This window comes from Centropristis striata, chromosome 15, assembly GCF_030273125.1.
Source record: "Centropristis striata isolate RG_2023a ecotype Rhode Island chromosome 15, C.striata_1.0, whole genome shotgun sequence".
Taxonomy (NCBI): domain Eukaryota; kingdom Metazoa; phylum Chordata; class Actinopteri; order Perciformes; family Serranidae; genus Centropristis; species Centropristis striata.
Window position 1 is genome coordinate 32,390,381 of NC_081531.1, and position 21,294 is coordinate 32,411,674.

The 21,294-nt window shown below is 38.8% G+C and overlaps 1 protein-coding gene across 4 annotated transcripts in view; it reads left to right on the forward strand.

Moving 5' to 3' along the window:
* The window catches only part of LOC131986195 (disks large homolog 4), a 62,139-nt gene extending 52,637 nt beyond the window's left edge, over positions 1-9,502 (forward strand). For 3 of the 4 annotated variants that reach the window (XM_059351040.1, XM_059351041.1, XM_059351042.1), the window contains exons 14-22: positions 1,165-1,356; positions 1,469-1,511; positions 1,607-1,637; positions 2,730-2,777; positions 2,878-2,979; positions 3,175-3,347; positions 4,416-4,528; positions 4,977-5,068; positions 6,134-9,502. In XM_059351040.1, the coding sequence (XP_059207023.1) occupies positions 1,165-1,356; positions 1,469-1,511; positions 1,607-1,637; positions 2,730-2,777; positions 2,878-2,979; positions 3,175-3,347; positions 4,416-4,528; positions 4,977-5,068; positions 6,134-6,240 (901 nt within the window). In that variant the 3' untranslated portion in view covers positions 6,241-9,502. The remainder of the gene's footprint in view (positions 1-1,164; positions 1,357-1,468; positions 1,512-1,606; positions 1,638-2,729; positions 2,778-2,877; positions 2,980-3,174; positions 3,348-4,415; positions 4,529-4,976; positions 5,069-6,133) is intronic. The other variant, XM_059351043.1, reaches the window with a different exon arrangement.
* The last annotated feature ends 11,792 nt before the right edge of the window (positions 9,503-21,294 follow it).

Genomic DNA, 21,294 nt, shown 5'->3' on the forward strand with positions numbered 1-21,294 from the left:
CTTGATCTCATTCATGAATTTCATAATGTAAAGATCTGACCGCTCAACGGGCTGCCGTGTGCGCTCCCGCGGCCAGAAATCAGATTCTGGCAGGCAATCACTTTTTGGCACGACACCGGCGCCATAACCATCCAGTTTCCACCGTACTCCCACATTCTGGCCAAGTTCCGTCTCACTTATACTTTATAAGCAACGAGGCTAATTTAAATCATCTTCCGCTGAACAGAAGTGTTAGCTCGGCTTCGGGTGAGTGGATTTGTCGCTTGCGTTCGCGGGTCACCGTCCAATCGGCTCCTGAATCGGTTAATTAACATAAACACCCATTGCAGGTATTCCATGCTAATAATACGATGCTAATCAGCTGAAGGTTGGAATAGAAGCAACCAGAGCGATGGGGCACCTCTCAACAACAGTTCAGCAGAATTTACGGCATATTAGGGGCGGGTAAAATGATCACAACAAGACTTCTGTCAACTAAAAACATGAGCATTCACAGTCAATCCAATTTTTTAAACAGATATGAAACCAAGATGGCGCAGAATGTCTTCCTCTTTGATCTACCGCAGAAGCACAGCGCTCAGTGCTGCCACTGGTGGACGGAAACGATATTGCAATAAGAGAAATGTAGTTTCTCTCAGTTTTAGATAGATAGATAGATAGAGAGAGAGAGAGAGAGAGAGAGAGAGAGAGAGAGAGAGAGAGAGAGAGAGAGAGAGAGAGAGAGAGAGAGAGAGAGAGAGAGAGAGAGAGAGAGAGAGAGAGAGAGAGAGAGAGAGATAGATAGATAGATAGATAGATAGATAGATAGATAGATAGATAGATAGATAGATAGATAGGTAGGTAGGTAGGTAGGTAGGTAGATAGACTTTATTTATCCCAAGCTGGGAAATTACAGTGTAGCAGCAGCATTACACACAGAGACAATAACAACACAACACAATTAATAACAATTAAATAAGAACAACCCATACTTCAAGCAATAAAATATTAAAATACAATAAAAAATAAAGTGTCTAAAGAAGGAGTATGTATTAAGGAGTAGAATTCCAGTGCAGAATATGCAGTATAAAGATGTTAGCTAGTCTGCTGTTTAGATTATTATTATTAAAGGTAATGTAAATTATTTTTTATTAAGTAACTGATTTGAATTCTTCCATCACTCAGGGCTCTTTTTGACTATGACAAGACTGCGGACTGTGGCTTCCTCAGTCAGGCACTGGGCTTCAGGTTTGGGGATGTGCTGCATGTGTTGGACTGTGGGGATGAGGAGTGGTGGCAGGCCCGTAAGGTCAGCCCCCAGAATGAGGCCGAGGAGGTCGGCTTCATCCCGAGCAAGCACAGGTCAGACATTTCCCTGTGAGTGAGTGTGCGAGGTCTGGTTTATCTTTTTCATTGTGCTTCAAAAATTACTACACACCTTAGTTAAAGTTAAAGACTTTGACCTGTGACAAAATCCCCGTCTCTACAGGGTGGAGAGAAAAGAGTGGTCTCGTGTCAACACCAAAGAGAGGGTAAGTTCATTCAACAGAGCTCTTTAAATAAATTGTGACTGGTGATCTCAAACTGCCTCCCAGTATGTAAATCTCTGCTCTGGTTTCTGTTGCAGGACCATGGTCGAGACAGCTTGGGCACTCAAGGTAATTAGTATAAAGCATAAAAGTCATGTGTATTGACCCTGCAAGCAACCATTTAAACATGCTACTGAATACAGTTAACACTGTAGGAAAGAGTAGGAACACAGAAACAAGATTTACTGACACATACACAAACAATATCCTCCTGTCTCATTTACATAAGTTGTAAATAGCAATCAGAAACACTGTAATACCCAGGGCAAGATAATAGCTCAATTGAATGTGAATTGCCTCCTGTAAATGTGTAAACTGCAGTCCCTTCCCCTTTGCCCTTCTCCTTGGCATTTGTGAACATCAGACATACTGCCAAGTACAGACTCAAGCAGTTTTTACTCACATTTTGGACCAGATTACAGATGTTTTTGAAGCCATGCAATCATGCATATCATAATTCAGATTCCCCCGTCATAGTGAATGGAGTCCCCTCCTTAACTCATTAATATAAGGCAACATGTGAACAGTAAGTCAGCACAATTCAAGGTTATCAGCCAAGAAGGCCTGTGTGCACAGCAACATGAGAAGAAGTTTTTTTCACTAAAATCCTATAAAAAGTGGTATAAAACCAGCTATGGTCTTACCTGCAGAAGTGCTTCAAGAAGGCCAAAATCTTTTTTAGTTTTTAAGTTTTTTTTCCTGGATTGTCCTCCAGCATTTAGGTGGTTGATTTGCAACAATAACTGACAAAAACCTTGGATTGTGGGTGTAAAAAGTGTAAAATGAGACTACAGGAATACTTTAGCATCCATTCTTACAAATAATAGGCTGCAATATCAGGTCACAATTAGTTCATATCGACTGCAGTGCTGCACAAGTGTAAGCATTAAAATATACCATATATAAACACATTATTTCATTATCTTTTCCTGGGAATGATCATCATAACTACTTAGTGACTTCCCTGAGCTTACAATGTATATCTTTTAACATTTTCTATTTTATATATATCCTTTATAAGTCTTGTGAGGTCACTGGTTCTCTGATGCCTGGGACATTAAAGCACCATTGCACATGTTTACTGTTCTTGTCAATGATAGAATTGATTAATTAACTGCAATTTATAATTATGAAAATACTTTGTCTGTGTTCTGTCACCAGGGAGAGATAAAACCTCACACAGTTATGAGACAGTCACCCAAGTGGAAGGTAAGATCATGCAGAAGTTCATTATTTAAAGCTTTTTCAGGTTACACTTTTGTTTGCATTTCCTTTTTCTGAACCCTTCTCTCTTTCTCCTCATGCTCAGTTCATTATGCGAGGCCCATCATCATTCTGGGTCCTGTGAAAGACAGGATAAATGATGACCTGTTGTCTGAGTTCCCTGATAAGTTTGGATCTTGTGTCCCACGTAAGTAATTACGCTGTCAGTCATAGAGACTGATTCGCTCTCTGGTTTTTATTTTTGTGTCACTGCTGCCACCTGCAGCCATTTTAGGGTGATGTCTGCATAATGCATCCCTCGTAGAGAAGAAATTGCTTTTCATTTTGAGATTCAAAGTGGATGTGCTGCTTTTCATTGGTTTGTCTTCTTTCCCCCTGACAGACACCACACGGCCCAAGAGGGAGTATGAGGTGGATGGGCGGGACTATCACTTTGTGTCCTCACGGGAGCAGATGGAGAAGGACATCCAGAGCCATCGGTTCATCGAGGCGGGCCAGTACAACAGTCACCTGTATGGCACTAGTGTCCAGAGTGTCCGCGAGGTGGCTGAGCAGGTGGGCAGTAACACATTGCACCAGGAAATAAGAAAATAGCAATCATTACATTTTTATTTAATTTTTAATATATACATTTTTTTTATTTTTTTATTGCAGGTTATGAAATTACAAATATTAGCAGCTTCATCACATATTCAATTCATCCTGCCACATTTATGCATTTTTTACAAGAGGCAATGCCAAAAGAATAAATAAATAAGTAAATAAGATATTCATTTTTAATTGTTTGCTTATTCAATGAATTCTTTCATTAAGGAAAAGAAAGAGAAGGGAAAAAAAATTTTTTTTAATACATAGATTTTATTGGGGTTTTTTACCATTACAAATAACATTTAACAATAAAGTTCCCTTATATTCTCAGCAATAACAAAAAAAAACAACAATACAGTACAATCAAGGGATCAAATAAAAAAAGTTACATGAATAATTAAAAAAAAACAGCCATCATCTATGTAATAAAAGCAGACACATATAAGACATTTTTTTAAAAAAAAAGGCTTTTTAGCATTATTTTTTACAAGAAGTATAAGATGAAGCACGGCTATTTAATTTATTTCAATATATTTATTTATAAGGACATTGCACATTGATCAACGCCTCTGTTAATGCAGCAGTGTTTGCCAGCTGGCTAGTTTTCATCTGACATCTTTGGCAACAGTTTTACAAACCAATCAACAATGATCAAGACTAAGTACATGCAATCCAGGCAACACAAAACAACAAAACAGAGTAAAGCAATTTTGAGCAACAATAAGCAACAGGACATAAATAAATATAACAAATCGATAAAATTATGATATGCAGTTAAGTAAGTAAAACGTTGAAATGGCACAAATGATACCAGACATTATACCACACTGCTCAAATAAAATGAATATCAGTTATTTAAATATTTTTAATTCCATTCAGAATGTTTTACTCCCTCAGATAAGATTTAAACCAGTGACCAGTGCCATAGCCTCTCATGACTTTTCTTCCCATGACTTTAATTGGCAATTTAAAAGCCGTTACTAAAATAACAATGTCTTCATTCATCCTTGTTCTTTCTCTCATGTGCCCGAGCAGCAAGGGAAGCACTGCATCCTGGATGTGTCGGCCAATGCTGTGCGCAGACTACAAGCAGCTCAGCTTCATCCCATCGCCATCTTTGTCCGGCCCAAGTCACTGGAGAACGTCCTGTATGTACTTCGGAAGCTCTAAAAGGAGCAGTGTGTAGGATTTAGGGGGATCTATTTACAGGATATGATATTCATAACTATGATTTCATTGTTTAATCACAAACTAATAATTGTTGTGTCTTTTTAGCTTAGAAAAAAACATTTATATCTACACAAGGAGTGGGTCCTCTTCCCTGCCATGTCGCACTGCCATCTTTCTACAGTAGCCCATAATGGACAAAGCAGGCACTGGCTGTATTGAGGGCCTTTTAATGTTTTGACATTACCTGAAGGGCAGCTTAATTCTCAGACATGTTTGGAAAGGGAGGGGTGATTCAGTGCAATGTGCAACCTCACCACGAGATGACACTAAAGCCTACACTCTGTCTCTTTAATGCATTTTAAAATGATGCTGAATGTGCTGCACATCATGAAAATATGTTTTATAATGAAGGTTTTGTGTTAACAGAGAGATTAACACTCGCCTGACAGAGGAGCAGGCCAGGAAAGGAATGGACCGAGCCCTCAAACTAGAACAAGACTTCCTAGAGTGTTTCTCAGGTAAGAGCAATACAGAACAATGTGAACACACATCTAATACATCTAATACCAGGTACTGTCTACTTACAAGTGGATTTTAGTTTGGATTATAGCAGCAGCAGATGGTAAATGTGAGCGAATACACCTGTGTTTGCGCTATTGAGTGGTGGTAAAACAAATCCTCCAATTTAAAACAGCAGGTTTACTGTGTATTGCTGCCACTCACATAGAGTGCTGTGATGATGAGTCAACTAATCGATTAGTCAATCGACTGAAAAGTAATCACCAACTATTTTGATAATCATAATTGTACATGATAAAAAAATGGCAGAAAAAGCCATCCTTTCAGCCTCTCGAATGTGGAGATTTCCTGTTTTTCTGTTTCATATTAAACTGAGAATTTTTCAGTTTTGGGCTGAAAAAAAACCCAAGAAATTTAAAGACATTACCCTGGACTTTGAGAGACTGGGATACACATTTTTCAATGAAAATAATCATTGGTTACAGCCCTACACATTTCACTTTACCACTTTTTAAGATTTTTTAATGCCAATAAATGCCAATGATAAAAAACAAGCCTCCTCCACAGAGATGAACTTTTACATGTCCCTGGCAGAGCCGAATGAGTAAAATGAGAGAATGAACTGCTTGTGGGAGGACTCAGAGCATTTTAACATTTCAAAGACACATTTAGGGCAAATCACAGCGGTGGCCAGAATATGGAAGTTAGGTTTCCTGACAAATCTGGTGCCGTCTCCAATTTATAACAAATCATGAACAGCTGTGGTGTGTGACATTTTATCAGCCACTGAAAGAATATGTAGGAGACTGAATAAATGTGGGAGAAATACATCTTTAACAATGCTTTTATTGTACACAGATCAGAAGGTTGTATTCATAAACTGTCTTGTCAAACATATATGATAAACATCCTTCCTTTCCTTTGTCCCTCTCTTTCTTTCCTCCCCAATGACTCCATTTTTCCTGCTTCCTTACTGTCTCCCTTTTCTCTTTGGTTGCCATTTTTTCTCCTCCACCCCTCATTGTTTTCTCTCTTCCCCTCACACATCCTGTGTGCCACTGCAGCTGTCGTGGAAGGGGACAGCTTTGAAGAGGTCTATCACAAAGTAAAGACAGTGATCGAGGAGCAATCAGGGCCTTACATCTGGATTCCCACTCGGGAGAGGCTGTGATGCTGCACCCGTCCAAACCGCCCCGCCCTTTCTCACAACCACCAACCGACACATCCCCTTCACCCTCACGGCCAAGCCAGCCTCGCCTGCCTGCCTGTCCTCCAGCAAAGTCAGTGCTTAGGCAATCACTGAGAATGACACAGAGAGACAAATGCATACTAAGACAAACACAGAGACAAACACAGGAAGTGACACAGCGAGGCAAAGAACGATACCAAAAAAGAGACTCTGAGAAAGATGTGAACGCAGCGATGTGTAATTAGACTAAAAGAGACTGAGAGAAAAGACTTAATCAGTATTCCACTTTAATAAAAGGCAGGATTGAGATTTGAGGCCCCGTTCACACTCTGCATTAAAATGCATCTTGGCCACAAGTGGACAGCTCTTAATACAGCTGTGAGTGCACCCAAAACTGGGGACGCAAATGTCCTGAACACAGTTGATTTAGCACTGCCAAACAACTTAGTGTGTAATGTGTGTTTTCTCTGTTTAGATGCAGTTTCCCCAACAGATAAATGTGAAGCGAAATCCAATCACAACCTGATTTCAGATGCATTCTGATGCCAGGTGTGAACCGCAGTCCATCTGGATCTCAACACAGTCTGGATGTATCTGGACATTAGGTCTGAAAGAGAGTAGAGGGTGACCCAGCAGGGACGGACCCCGAGGTAGTAAGTCTCACGCCCCCCATCGAGCATCTCCACACGCCTATGTCTGAGATGGAGGTGCGCGAAAAGACTCTTTTTATATCACCTCCTGGCTTTCTCTCCTCCTCCTCCTGTCAGCTCTGCCTTGTGTCAGGACAGGAAAAGGGGGACGACTGAGAACGGGGGCGCCCCAGATCCTGCTGAGTCCCTCTTGACGAAGAGTCTTCACTCTGCAAAAGAGTCCCCTTTTTTCTTGTGAATCTCCTCTTGGTTCTGAGCGTGAACTCAGAATAACACCTCAGTGACCAAGACTGACATTTGCTCAATCACTCATGTTGAATATTGCGAGGCATTATTTAAAGGCAGTTCAAATAATTATAATGATAAAAACTCATATGCTGAATTTGTGCATGCATCCTCAAAGACAATGGAGAGAGGAGACAAAAACAACAGAAAAATCTGACTAAAAAAAACAAGAAAAAAATAATAAAAAGAAAGTAAGAAAGTAGGGTGTGTTCTCCTTCTCCACCTCCTTATTGTGGGGGAGTTTTTTAGCATGTCTCATGAAGGAAGACGAGAAGAGAGACACGGTCATGAGATATGGTCATGAGAGGCCGAACCTGAGCGCAGTAGATGCTCTGACATTATGTTTAGCCTCTGCTCTCTTACGCACACACATTCACGCACACAAACACGCACACACTCTCACACCCATCCACACACACACACACACACATACACACACACGTAGAGTTGTAACCTCAGCTGTAACCTAGCACACTCCTCTACAGGGCGACTGGCTGTTCTGACCTGCTAGTCAGAATCCAGGATGAATGTTATCTCTCTAGGCACAAACAGCAGCTTCATCGCACCACAGCCGACTCACTGACCACTCTTCCAAAAAAGAACCCCTCAGCCGCAGACGTACACACTGTTTCCAGTGGCCGCAGTAAAAAGCCATGGCGTGTGTGTGTGTCTGTGTGTGTTCATGTGTGTGCGTGTGGGTCTCTGTGTGTGGAAACTCCCCTGTGTGGGAGGAATAGGTCTTCTTTTATTCTCTCTCTTCCACTTTTTCTCTGCTTCTTCTTTCTCCCTCTTGTGTCCACACAAATTAAAGCTAAGTCATGTTTAACAAATAAATGGCCTATATATATATAAATATAAATATGAATATAAATATATATATATATATCTTTTTTATGACAATTTCTAACGGGACTAAGTCTGTAAAGATCAACATCTCCAAACAATATTCCATTGGTTCCTTTGGGTAATATTGCAGTTTGGTTGTTGAATTTACTCACATTTCCCATTTTATTGTTGTAAAACGCAGCAAAAAGCTACACAGAAATAACTGAAGCGTTCAATGTAAAGCAGACCTCACACTAGAGCTTTGAAATGACATATTTGACATGTTCTTGTGTAAAAAAAACAACTAATTTAAACACGTGTACAATGCAGCTGTGTGTGTATGTGTGACTGCGTGCATTCGTGTGTTTGCTGCTTGTGTGTGCGTGTGTGTGTGTGTGTGGGAGAGTTGTGTATAAAAATATAAATTATACTATATGAGAATATCTATCCTTTATAACATCCAATGATGGTTATAATGTATAATACATTAATGGGTGGTGTGCGTATGTGTGTGTGCCAGAGCGAGAGAGTGAGACACGCACAAGAAGATGTAGTGCAATACTGCTATGATGTTATGCAATGAAGATGGTTTTACGTGTGTCTATGATTAAAACAGTATTTATAAGGTTTGCACTGACGGCATTATATGCTACAGCGAGAAAAACGGCGGTGGAGTCCCAGGTTTTATGAGCATGTGTTTGTATTTACTTATAATTTGAATTATAAGAGTGAAGGTGGAAGTATTGATGGAAGTGACCATTCATATTTATTGTTTGTTTATTTTTGCTCACTTGCTTCTCTCGACTCAAAAGGTGGAAAAGCTGAAGCTTGTGAATGATTTTTTTTGTTTATTATTTATTTAGAACTGTCACAGGTTCCATCTCAAGTCTGTATATTTTTGTAATTTCTTTTTTTTTTTCCACATTGAGAGCGTTTGGGTCTCGGCCAGAAATGCTGTAAATATATAAAATCGAGTTTTTGGGAGTGCTGTGCGGCTTTACACTGAGCCGTGCACACTGCAGACATGATGTGAGTACAGGATCCATCAGAGCCACAGCCCAGTTCAAACTGCTCCAACACAGAAACAACATCTGCACACTCCGGGTGGGCAACAAACACACACACACACACACACACAAATATATCAGCACATTCATTTACATTTATACATCGAGAGAAACAACACATGACAACACATCCATGAATGGAATAATATGTTTTCAATTTCTTTATTTGAGGGTTCAATGTATTTCTTAATATCTCTCTCAGCCATCCGTATCATAGTGTGATATTCCTTATAAAAATATATGAATTTTTACAGAAAAGACTGATTACAAAGTTACAACAAAGTCAACTGATGCAGAAAAATATATTTAACAATGACAATATCAAGCAAAATAAAATGTTCCAGTTCAGTGAAGCGCTTGTTGTAAATTAGCTATAAAATAATAAAATGAATTTAAAAATGCTTTCTGAAAAGTGGACTCAGCAACCTTGTTTTTTTTTTTTTGTTGACTTGTCTGTGTTGTGTTAATGATTTGGTGTCTCAGTTCAACAGGTTGCATGATGCTGCAGGAAAGCAGCAGTCAGTGTGACCAGGGGAGGGCACTCACTCTCCATTTTCTGCAGCTTACACAAGCTCCTCTCAGCTGCATTTGCACACACTGGCTGGGGCTCTTATGGTTGCTCTGCCACCTCCCCCTCTCTCATCAGGGGAACCATTTTCTCTTTAGAAAAGCACAATGAGGACCCTTCCCTTTGATTGCACGTAATGCTATAGTGTGCGTGTGTGAACAGGCAGACATTCACACTGTGTGTGGGTGCCATGATCATATATTCGTCCCTGTGCTCGCCTCAGCTTGCAGTGTATTTCTGTCATCTGTACAGTTTTTAAATGGCACAATTTTTGATTCAAAACACAAAATATAAGATTAGACCTGTTGTTGCCCACACACTGAACTGATAATTTCATATTTTTGTGTTTTAAGAAGTTCTTAGCTTGTACTTTATGCACACCTGAGGATAAAAAGGCAGCAATGGCTCATGTTTATAGCTCTGATATTGCCAAATCTAATTGACATCAGTTCTGACCCTTCAAATGTTCATCAAAAAACTTCAAACATACTTTTACAGAGCAGTTTGTCCAATAAATCAAATAAAATGCTTTGACATGTCAAATCAGACATGTCAAAATAAGCTCAATATATGTACATTGTTGGAACACAAACTAACTTAATTCAGCTCCCTTTTATTGAGAATTGGGGGTTGTGGGCTGGGGATTTTTTATGGGGAGATAGCAGGTCAACAATAAATGCCACATAGAAGTGGTTGACATAATTTGTAAGCTGGAGATCTGATTCATTTGAAATGCAGATTAGCACTGTGTGTCAAGTTGATCTGGACATAAATCACTAATAAACAAATGTAATTAATCAATTAAGTAAACCTATTAAGGTGTATAAGGGTTCAGAACATCAATGTTTGGCAGCAATGCTCAGGTTAATACTATTTGTTACATACATTTGATGCTGAATTAGGCCATTTAAAAAAAAATCCAAGCCTCTAAAGGAGAAAATCCGTAGGCCTGTTGACAGGAAAGTGGATAAAATTACACACCAAAATCAGACAGCCTGACAAGATATCATGACAATGAATTCCTCAGATCATTGTTTTATATGATATCTGTATGTTCCTCTACAGCCTTCAAATTGAGCCCACTACAGCCTTAGAAAGAAAAAGAAAAAATGGCAAAAGAAGCAGGTCAGCTGAATGCTCACAGGTTAACGGGGCTGTACACAACGTGCAGAAGGTTAGTATAGCAGTAAACAATTATTTACTATAGATATAGTAATGGTGTCTTGACCAGATAGTGTGTTTTAATCCCAGATTGTCCATTCTACAAGAAATAAAAATGAATTATTGCTTCACATAGATGTTAGTGCATCCTATGTGTTCCTCTTGCAGCAGCTCTCCACTGCTCTCACACAGTGGTAATCGCTGGTGATGCCTTCCTGACCCACGGTGTTGTGACAGAAGCTACCCACCGGTTCCCCCTCAGGTTACACTGTTAGCGCTGTCCCCACTGTTGCCATTTTTAGCACTGTTAGCACCGTTAGCCACAGGCTCAGCCACTACCATGTTCAGGACTTTGTGCAGGCAGTTGATATGCTCTCAGTCCCATGATTAGCCTCTTTTAAAGGTGCATAAAGTAGATGCTGCCCTGGGAAAGTAAATGAATGCATTATCAGCCAATAATCTATCAGGTTGATATATATTTTGTATCTTTTGTATTGTATATAACAGGGTAGAGCAGTCTTGGATTAGTTAAGGAGCAGAAAAAAAACACCAAACGGAGTCATAGAATTACAACACTCCTACTTTAACACTAGAAATGCCACTGAGAAAACCAAACAAGCTGTTAAAACCTGTAAAACTTGACTGTTGTTCAGTCTTTACAAGCTCCAAAGAGTTTTCAAACCCACAGAACTTAATTTAAAAAGGCTCTGTAAATCCTAATATGGCAGTCAAGACTGAATTTTGGGGGGATATGTATAAAATGAGGTCATAAGAAACTTTAAAAAACCTCAACTTGAGTTTATTTAGGCTCCGCATTGAAGCTATATGATGTATAAACAGTGTGGAACGTGATTATTTTCCCACACATGCGAGGTAAAAATGTGTATGTTAAGGGGTTTAAATGACTCATCTTTTTATCCATTTTCTCAACCACTTGTTCGGGGTTTGGTAGGCTGAGGTATTTCACTTTTGAAACTCAGACATCAATCACCTGATTGACCATGGCCTGCTTTCTGCTGGATTTGACAGAGAGGGGGGGAGCATCCACCAGAGGTCATAAAAAAGATTTAAACCTGCAATCTGGTATGAATCTAAGGCCTTAAAGCCATCGGGTCATCCGCATGTTTCTGTTATCTTCCCTTCGGCCACTAACAGGTGTCCACTCCGTACAGGGCATGTAATACATCTACACACAAGCTGCTGGGAGAATGCACAGTTGGATCCTAGAGCAAGACAGATGCCTAACAGATGGATTATTGAAAAGAAAAAACGCCTACGTAATGTGATTACTTCATATTAAGAACTTGAAATTGACTCACTGGAAAAACCGTCCTTAGTAATCATTAAAGTGATTCATATTTTGGGAAATCTTGAAAGCCTGTATGTCACAGATGTACGCTTCATCCATTGCCAGCATCCTGTTTTACTGCAAGGCCGGACAGTCATTTAAAAACCGAGGAGGAATGAATGCTTCCAAATGGAATAATTAAATCAAGACAGTAATTAGAATCAAACTTCCCTCCAAATGAGATGAAATGAGGAAATTAGCGGGATACTGTCAAACGGTTCGATCTCACAACTCTTAGTGGGATCAAGGTGAGGCTCATTAGTATGTCAAGTCAGTCCTATTACTGTACCCCCTGCAGTTATTCCCAGTCTGTTCCACAATAGGCAGGTAATGGAGCAATGCCTCTGTGTGCCTGTCCAGAGCTGGAGGGACAGGGCAGGATCTGGAGCAAAGAACAGCCGACATGCGTGTTTGAAAGAAGAGTCACTGCAGAATTATATCTCTAGCATTTGTAGCAACCTCAAATCTGCACAGGAAAGCATCACACGACTCAAACGGCAATAATATCAGCTTAAAGGCATCACCAGCTGAAGCATCCCAGAACCTTTACATATAGTTCACTTATAGATTGCATTTCAATATACAGTACAGGCCAAAAGTTTGGACACACCCATCTCATTCAATGCGTTTTTCTTTATTTTCATGACTATTTACATTATAGATTCTCACTGAAGGCATCAAAACTATGAATAAACACATATGGAATTATGTACTTAACAAAAAAAGTGTGAAATAACTGAAAACATGTCTTGTATTTTAGATTCCTCAAAGTAGCCACCCTTTGCTTACTAGAATATAAGAGATGTTTTCAGTTATTTCACAATTTTTTGTTAAGTACATAATTCCACATGTGTTCATTAATAGTTTTGATGAATTTAAAATGTCAATAGTCATGAAAATAAAGGAAAAACATTGAATGAGAAGGTGTGTCCAAACTTTTGGCCTGTACTGTAATTTCTTTAGAATATATAGTCAATTACTTTTTGTCTGCTCAACAAAAGAAATAAGCTGCAATTTGTAACAAAATACTTGTAACAAGACACTGTATTTGTGTATCTGAAATACTTGAGATGTGTTATTTAACATGTCATTTTATATTCGAAAATAAGAGACATTTTTATCCTCAGATATAAACTGTATAAAGGAGACTGCCGACATTAGCTGACTCAGGCCTAATGCAACAGAGAAGATGCTAATATATTAAACTAGAAGATCCAACCATGGCATTGTGTCATGAAGAGGGGTACCGCTCCACATTAAGGAAATATTTCAGCGAGGGGGAAAAACTGACATAGCCATTTACAAAGGATTCCTTGACCTCACCTGAAGATATCTGAATAAAAATGGGTTCTACGGCTACCCACAAGTCTTTGAATGAGCCCAATTGTATTCATGTGCAATGTTAGTGTTAGTCCCCATTGTAGCAAGAGCATTTTATTGCTTGATAGGAAAATTAAGCTGTAGCTGACACTGTATTTATGTATCTAAAATACTTGTTATGTTATTTAATACACCATTATGTGATACAATGAGAGACATTTTTATCCCCAGGTCTAAACTGTAGAAGAAAATTGTACAACAATTAGCCTGATCACAGCCTTTGAAAGAAAAAGTCAGCAGTCACATCATTCACTGTCATTTAGCCAGAGGCTGCAGCAGTCAATGCCACAGAGAAGATGTTGATATAATATTAAACCAGAACATCAAAAGAATCCATTTTGTACCATTAGAAAACGGGACAATGCTCCAAACAAACATGTTGGCCATTTTCAAAGGGTCCTTTGACCTTAAGATATCTGAATTCAATTCAATGAGCCCAATTGTATTTATATGCAACTATGTTAGTCACCATAGCATGACTTTTTTTGCTTGATAGAAAAGTGTTATTGTAATTTGTAACAAAATGCTTTTAGACATTATATTTTTCTTATCTAATATGTCATTTTATCATAAAATAAGATAAGAAAAATAAGATATATTTTCAGCCCCAGGTTTAAACTGTAGAAGAAAATTAACAAACAATTAGCCTGATCACAGTCTTTGACTGCAGGTGAATGATGCGACTGCTGACATTTTCTTTCAGAGCCTGCAGCAGACTCAATGCTAGAGATGTTGATATCATATTAAACAAAAACAGCCAAGGAATCAATTCAACCTGGTCTCACAGAAATCCGTGAAATAGCCACGGATTTCGCTTAACTCAAAATCCGTGGAATAGCCACGGAATCGCTCAAATTTCCGTGAAACTGACACGGATTTCGCTACAATGCAAGTTAATGACAGTCATATCCCGTGGCTATTGGTTTGTTCCAAGTCACGTGACTTTCAAGGTCCCAGCGGTCAGAACAAAAAACATGGCGGACAGTTCTCTCATTTTTAGTGAAAAATCAATATTTTGACTTAGTTTCTGCATAAAAATGGATTTTGATCACATTTGTAGCGAGAAATATATGTTTTATTTTCTAAATATTCACTCAGTGAATGTACATAATCACTTTGTATGTTGGAATAGCCACTGGATATGACTATGTCATTAACTTGCATTGTAGCGAAATCCGTGTCAGTTTCACGGAATGAATCCATTGGTACCATTAGAAAACGGATGCGACCATTTTCAAAGGCATCCCTTGACCTCTGACCTTAAGATATCTAAATGAAAATTGGTTCTAGGGGTACCCACTTTCTGCATACTGTGGTCTTTGAATTGCATGAATTGGACACAACTGGAAAGGCGAAACTCTTGTGGATTCAATGAGCCAACTTGTCCACACAGCATATCATTGTAGTGAGAGCATCTTTTGCCCTGACTTGCCGTACACACGCCCAAACTTCAACATCATCAAAATAATGTCTTATGAAAACTTGTATATATAAATAGTGAGGAAAGCTTTTAGTGAATACGTCCACATATGTTTTAGTTCAAGACATTTATAAAATGTCTCCATATCTCTCCAGTTTCAGATGGGTGTGCCTGTTTTTTCTTCCGTTCAGATATAATTCTTTGGTCAAGGTAATCCTCTTAGATCCAGCTGATTATACATCAGGCGTGTTTATAAAAGGAGTTTCAAAAACTGCAACAGGATGTTAGTCACAGACTTCACCGAGATGTTCAATCTGTCTCCCAAACACTTTGGCTCCACGCAGGAGGTTGTCATCACCATTTGTTACCTTCATTACAACATGACAGCTACAGCCTGCAGTAGGGGATCAAACACAGATCCTTTCCATGTTCATATTTTATTATTCATTTCGGTCTGCTGCGTCTTCTACTCGCCCATCTATTTTTTTCCTTCTCTACCCATGAGGTCCCAGCTGGCACCCATCAAACTGTTTGTGTAGGACAACATGAGTTCAACATTTCTGTTTACATCATGTTCTCCGGATGATGTCACTTTGGCTGTTTCACAGCTCTTCATCCACGTATCAGACAGACTGCATAAAGATCAGATGATTCATCCTCAGATTGGTGTGCGCAGGGTGTGGTGCGAGGTTTTGCCATTAAGATGCTGCTTTATGCTGTTTGAAAAGAGCTGCCGTCTTAAGTTTGTAGACCAAGATAATACTGACTCCTGTGGTTGTGTGCCAGAGCTCTCAGACTGATGTTGGATTAAACTTAATGGCTTCTCCGGCCTTTTTTCCTGACTCTTAAAGGCTTATTAGGGTTATTATGATAATCTTTTCAAAAAACACCACACTGTAGCCAAAAGATATTTCTATGCTGGAATTATGTGACGATAAAATGAATTGGGGAAAAGTGTTTGGGCGTGTTTACTTCTGCTGAAAAATGTCAACTCTATGCCCATTCTGCTAATTAAAACATGGCATGTTGGCTTCAAAGGGAAATTACCTCCGCAGTTAATATTCACAAACCTTGAATTTAATGGAAAATGACAAGTGACAAAGATTTATTTTTTCCCCAGTGAGGTTTCTCCAACCAGGAGAGTGACAGCGACTTTAAAATACAGCCTGGTTTCATTTCATAAGCTGCATCTGCAAAGGCACAGCTTAGCCCCTGAAGGCTTATAATGTCACCTGGGCAAAACGCACACTTTCATTTTGTAGTAGCAATGGTGGCAAATGATCCCAAAATTAGGATGAGGGCACATGAGAAAATGCCAGTGGGAGTATTTTTAAAGTGCTTTGGCTAACAAATCCATGCACCAACTTAAATAATACACCAAATACACTTTTATAGAAGCATTAAACTCAAATTATTAAATTATACTGACCTGATATAGGTGCAGCTGGAAAGGCCAATAATGCAAACATGGAGATGTTGGAGGATGCTGGAGGCGGTGCTTCTGTTTTGTCTCAGTGTAAATGCCAGATTCTGCAAAAGAACATTTTATATAATTTTACCAGTTGCAAGTCGTATACCTTCAAATATGTTTTAGCTGTGTGGGTCATAGCATGTTTCTCATTGCCCTGCCACTTTTAAAGAGACACCTTTTTTACGCAATATGTAAAAAAATGCAGGGACAAAGCATTATTCAACCTGGGATGGCTGTAGCTCGGGCAGGAAGGCTGGGCCATTGTTTGCAGGGTCATTGGTGGTTCAATCCCTGCCTCATCCTGTGCACATGTGAAAATATGAAAAGAAAACACTCACAGTATGTCTATAGTGAGGGTTATGATAATAGCTCTGTGTGGCTGTACTATGTGGATGTCATTACTAACATGCTGATGTTTCATAATCATGTTCACCATCTTATTTTAGTGTGTTAAAATATAATAATTTGATCTCAACTAAGGTTGAGGGGATTGTCATTAGTTTTGCAGGCTCTTCTGATTTCCTGTCTGCAGAATTTAATGTTTTTAACAGGATCTGGTTATTCCAAACATTTTTTTGGCAATATTTTAAAGGAGACATGTGATTTTTAAAGAAAAATCACAATATTAAGATTTGTTTTGCTTATGCTTTTGTTTCGTTACTTTTCTAACAGAAACTTTTTTTAAGCCTATGGTACATTCAAGGACTGTGAGAAATATCAAATTCTGACGATAATGCCTGCTTTTACAGTTTGTTTCTACAATAAAAGGTGTATTTTTGGCAATTGTTCAATGAAAACATAGGTTTCAGGGGGTTAAACCTATGAAAAATAGGCAAAGAGGGAAGGCAGGTGACATAGTATAAGGAGTGAGAAAGTCCACGAAGAGAGTAGGTTGGGATGGGTGAACTTTCACCCAGGAGGCTGTTCATGTCCCTTGTGAAACCAAAAGTCACGGTTGTCGCTTTAAGTAAAGTCACATATCTATCTATGTCAAGTGGTTAGGTACAGAAGTAGTTTTATTTCAACCAAAGCCCTGTAGGCCTAGTAGTTCACAACATTAGCCACATATTTAGGGACAGAGTGACTGTTTTACAATGTCACATTTTGTAAATTATCATAAAGGACACACTGAAGTACTGGACAGACTAAAATTTTGACCTGATGATGGGGCCAGAGAAAATGCTGAGGCATCACCAAAGTCACAACTCGTCAACACATGCCATGTCAGTTCATCTAATATCAGTTCTAGAAACTAGAAGATCTCTGATCACAAAGCCTCTGCAAAAAGCTCTGCACATGGCTGACAAATAGACTTGTTTTCTCCCCTTGGTAGGTCACTCTGATCCCCAAATTCTTACCCCAAGAGATTCTACAAATCATAGACTTAGTGTGAAGAAGAAACCTCCAGGGGACTTTGCTCAGTCTTGTTTGTTTCACAATTACTTCCTGCTGAAGCTCCCACTGCAGCTCGTCAGTGCTGCAAGTGAGAATCTGATTAAAGCTTATGAAGGAGAATTTTATGCACTGCATATAGTAAATGCGGCAGCTCTGGTGAGTTGAACACCTCTAAGCAGCAATATGCTTGCCGATTTTACTTTCTAGTCACTTATATAACGCACAAACGTGTTAACAAAGGGAAAGAAAGGAATAGAAGCTGTTGCAGGAGTGAGCAACCGGCATCGTTACAGAGTCAGGATGAATCATAGACCTTACCAAGTTTCCGTCTAGGGATCAATAAAGTATTTCTGATTCTGATTTCTTTAACGCATTACAATTTGCAGGGCTGTTGATTACCCAAATACAATAGGAAAACCAAAGAAACACAGGTTATCTTAGAAACAAAAGTCAAAGACAAATGTGTGCCATCTATAAAAGCAAGAAGCGTGTGTGTGTGTGTGTGTGTGTGTCTAGGGCATATCTTGCTGACCGTTAGTCGGACTGACCTCAGATTTCGTATGTGGCTTGCAAATGGCACGAAGGTGTGCATCCTCGATTTTGAAGATTTTTTAACTCATTTTTCAAAATATCATTATTTACGTAGGACGTGTTGCGGCATTGCACTGTTTCTGATTGGACGCCTTTTAGGGGAGCTCCGCCCCCTTTTAGGGGAGCTCCGCCCCATTGTGTGATAAGCCTACACCTGCTCAGTAACACAATTCACTCTGGATTTCCACCCTGACTCATCTCATCTGGAAGTCTATTTAGCCTACCTATCTTTAGGAGTTTTAAAGTGCACTACAAGGTTCGATTGTCCAACAATATTCAAATAGTTTCCAGCGAATATCATTGTTCAATGTCTATGTGCTGGATGGTGTGCGTACCTTATGAAAAGTAAGTGTTTTATGGAGTTGCAGACGTTGTAGTGGTGTGCATGTAATGTACAAATGTTGTGTTTGATCCCCGAGAATGCCCTGAAAATAGGGACTTCTGGACTAGTCATCTCATTGGTTTAATTCTCTTTCTAACTCTGATTCTTCTGTTGCTGGCCAGATTTCCTTTAGTCCGTTCCTCCCAACTTCACGACTTCGTTCAGTTTGGAACGTACACCAAGTTACAACATGTCTCGGCTCAACTCTGCTCTCCTTTTAATTCCCCTTTTTTCTAACTGACTTCCCTTCTGTTCAACACAGTTATCAGAATTAATATCATAGTCATCACATGACCATGACCACAATGATCACTTCAGTTATCACACATAGCACACGTACCGCACGTACTCTTCCACTGATCATTATTGTAGTTTAACTCAACAGTTAAATCACTCAATCCCATCAACTTCGTAATATATCATTACACATAATAAAAATCATTACTGACTTTGGTCATTACAGTCATTTATGTATTTTGATCATCACATAACATCTCAGAATCAACAAGTTTCATAGTGCATTTGTGTACTACATCATGTTAGGAAAGTGCTAAACCAAAGCCTCGTGTTTTCAGTCTCATACCATCTTTTGTTGGTATTTAGGCAAGCAGAGATCTCAACTCACTTGAGTACAGTTGTTATTCACATCCATCTGTTTGTGCTGCATGTAAACTTATTCCCTCCTACATCTGTGTCTGTATATATGTCTAACCATGTTGAATAATTAAGTTTATTTTTCTTAAAATAACTATTTGTGTCTCTTTATATCTCAATGGACATCCATGTATTACCCAATATACACTTAGTGAATACTCTTGCGTAGTGTTAATATACAATCACTTTCACACACAACCTCATTTGGCCGTAATTGAAAAATCTACTTAATCTCCCACTATATTAACACATACTTCCTACGGGCACTGCATTAGTACTCTATAATCTGATCTTACTTACAGGTGCATCTCAATAAATTAGAATATGATGGAAAAGTCTGTTTCCAGTAGTTCAAGTCAAATACCCCCAACAAAGTATTGAGTGCATATAGATGGACATACTTTTCAAAGGCCAACATTTCCATTTTAAACATACTTTTAAAAATTAATCTTCTGTAATATTACATTTTTGAATTTTAGGTCTTCATTAAATGTAAGCCATATTCATTATAATTAGGAGAACTTAAATAAATTAAGACATGAAATGTGTCATTCTGTGTGTAATGGATCTATATAATGTGTTATTTCCACTTTCTTAAAATTGAATTACTGACATAAATAAACTGTCTATGATATTCTAATTTATTGAGATGCAGCTGTATTTTACTTGCAAGAACACAATATAGCTCAAGATCTCACCATATTCTGACATTTTCAGAGTCCTTTTTCCATAATTTCTGTGAGATACAGTGTTGCACCATGTGCTAGCCTGTGGTGATGTCAAAAGGTTAATTGAATGGGTATTATTCTGCTTTAAACACATTAAAATAAAATAAACAACACAAGCAGAACCCAGAGAAGAAGAAATACTGGCCTTGCATTGCCTAAATCAAACATTGGTCGGCCTTGTTAGTGTGCTTGAATTGCTAATATCTTATTTACATTTTGTCATTTAGACTTAAAATTAGCATTTCCTCTTATTTATGCTGCTGTCTCTCCCAGATCGTCTTCAAAAAGTGATTCCATTGAGTTCCCCTTGAGGAAAACAGCCATTAATTAAATAAGAAAATGAGCTGCGCTGTGACACTGATGTAATGAATCTGTAATGTTACGGCTCTCATTAAAATATGCCGTGTTCAGATGGTTAGTTGCAGGAAAACATGCACATTCAAGAGGGATGTCATAAAACATACAAGTTTGAAAAATGGTCAGTGAGGTGGAACTAACATGAAAGCTTGTTTCTAATGCTAGCCGAGGTAATTATGCAAAATCTATATTTTTTCATTAGACTGCAAAAAACAGATAGTCTTATCTGCTCAAGGCATTATGGCAGCAGGGTTACATCATGAGTCCGATGATGTACTAAGTTGGTCTATCTGCATTTTGCAGAGTTCAACTTATTTCACCTCAGCGGTAGACCACATGTGTTGAAATCCCCCAGTGTCAGAAGTTATCAGCCCTGCAGAGGTGTCCTTGAAGGCCTGTATTCCTCACTGCTCTGTGGCTCCCAGTTGGAGATTCATTGCATGTTTTACCAAACATATTTTAGTAAAGATGGACTTGATCTTGGTCAACACAAATAATTAGTACACAATCTAATACAAATTAGTCTTGAAACAGGCTAAGCTTGAGCTAGAATTGGGTCAACATCTAAATAATGTACCAAACTCTGAGTGGCTGGTTCTGATTGTACCCCCCACCTGCTGGTTTCATCTAGACAGCTTTAAAGCATGCCAGTACTTGTGCATAAGACAGACCCAATGGTTGTTTTGGAGTCAAGGCACTCAGTGATTGTCTAAATAATACCGGAAGTTGTGTGAATCTGTTGTCAAAATAAGAG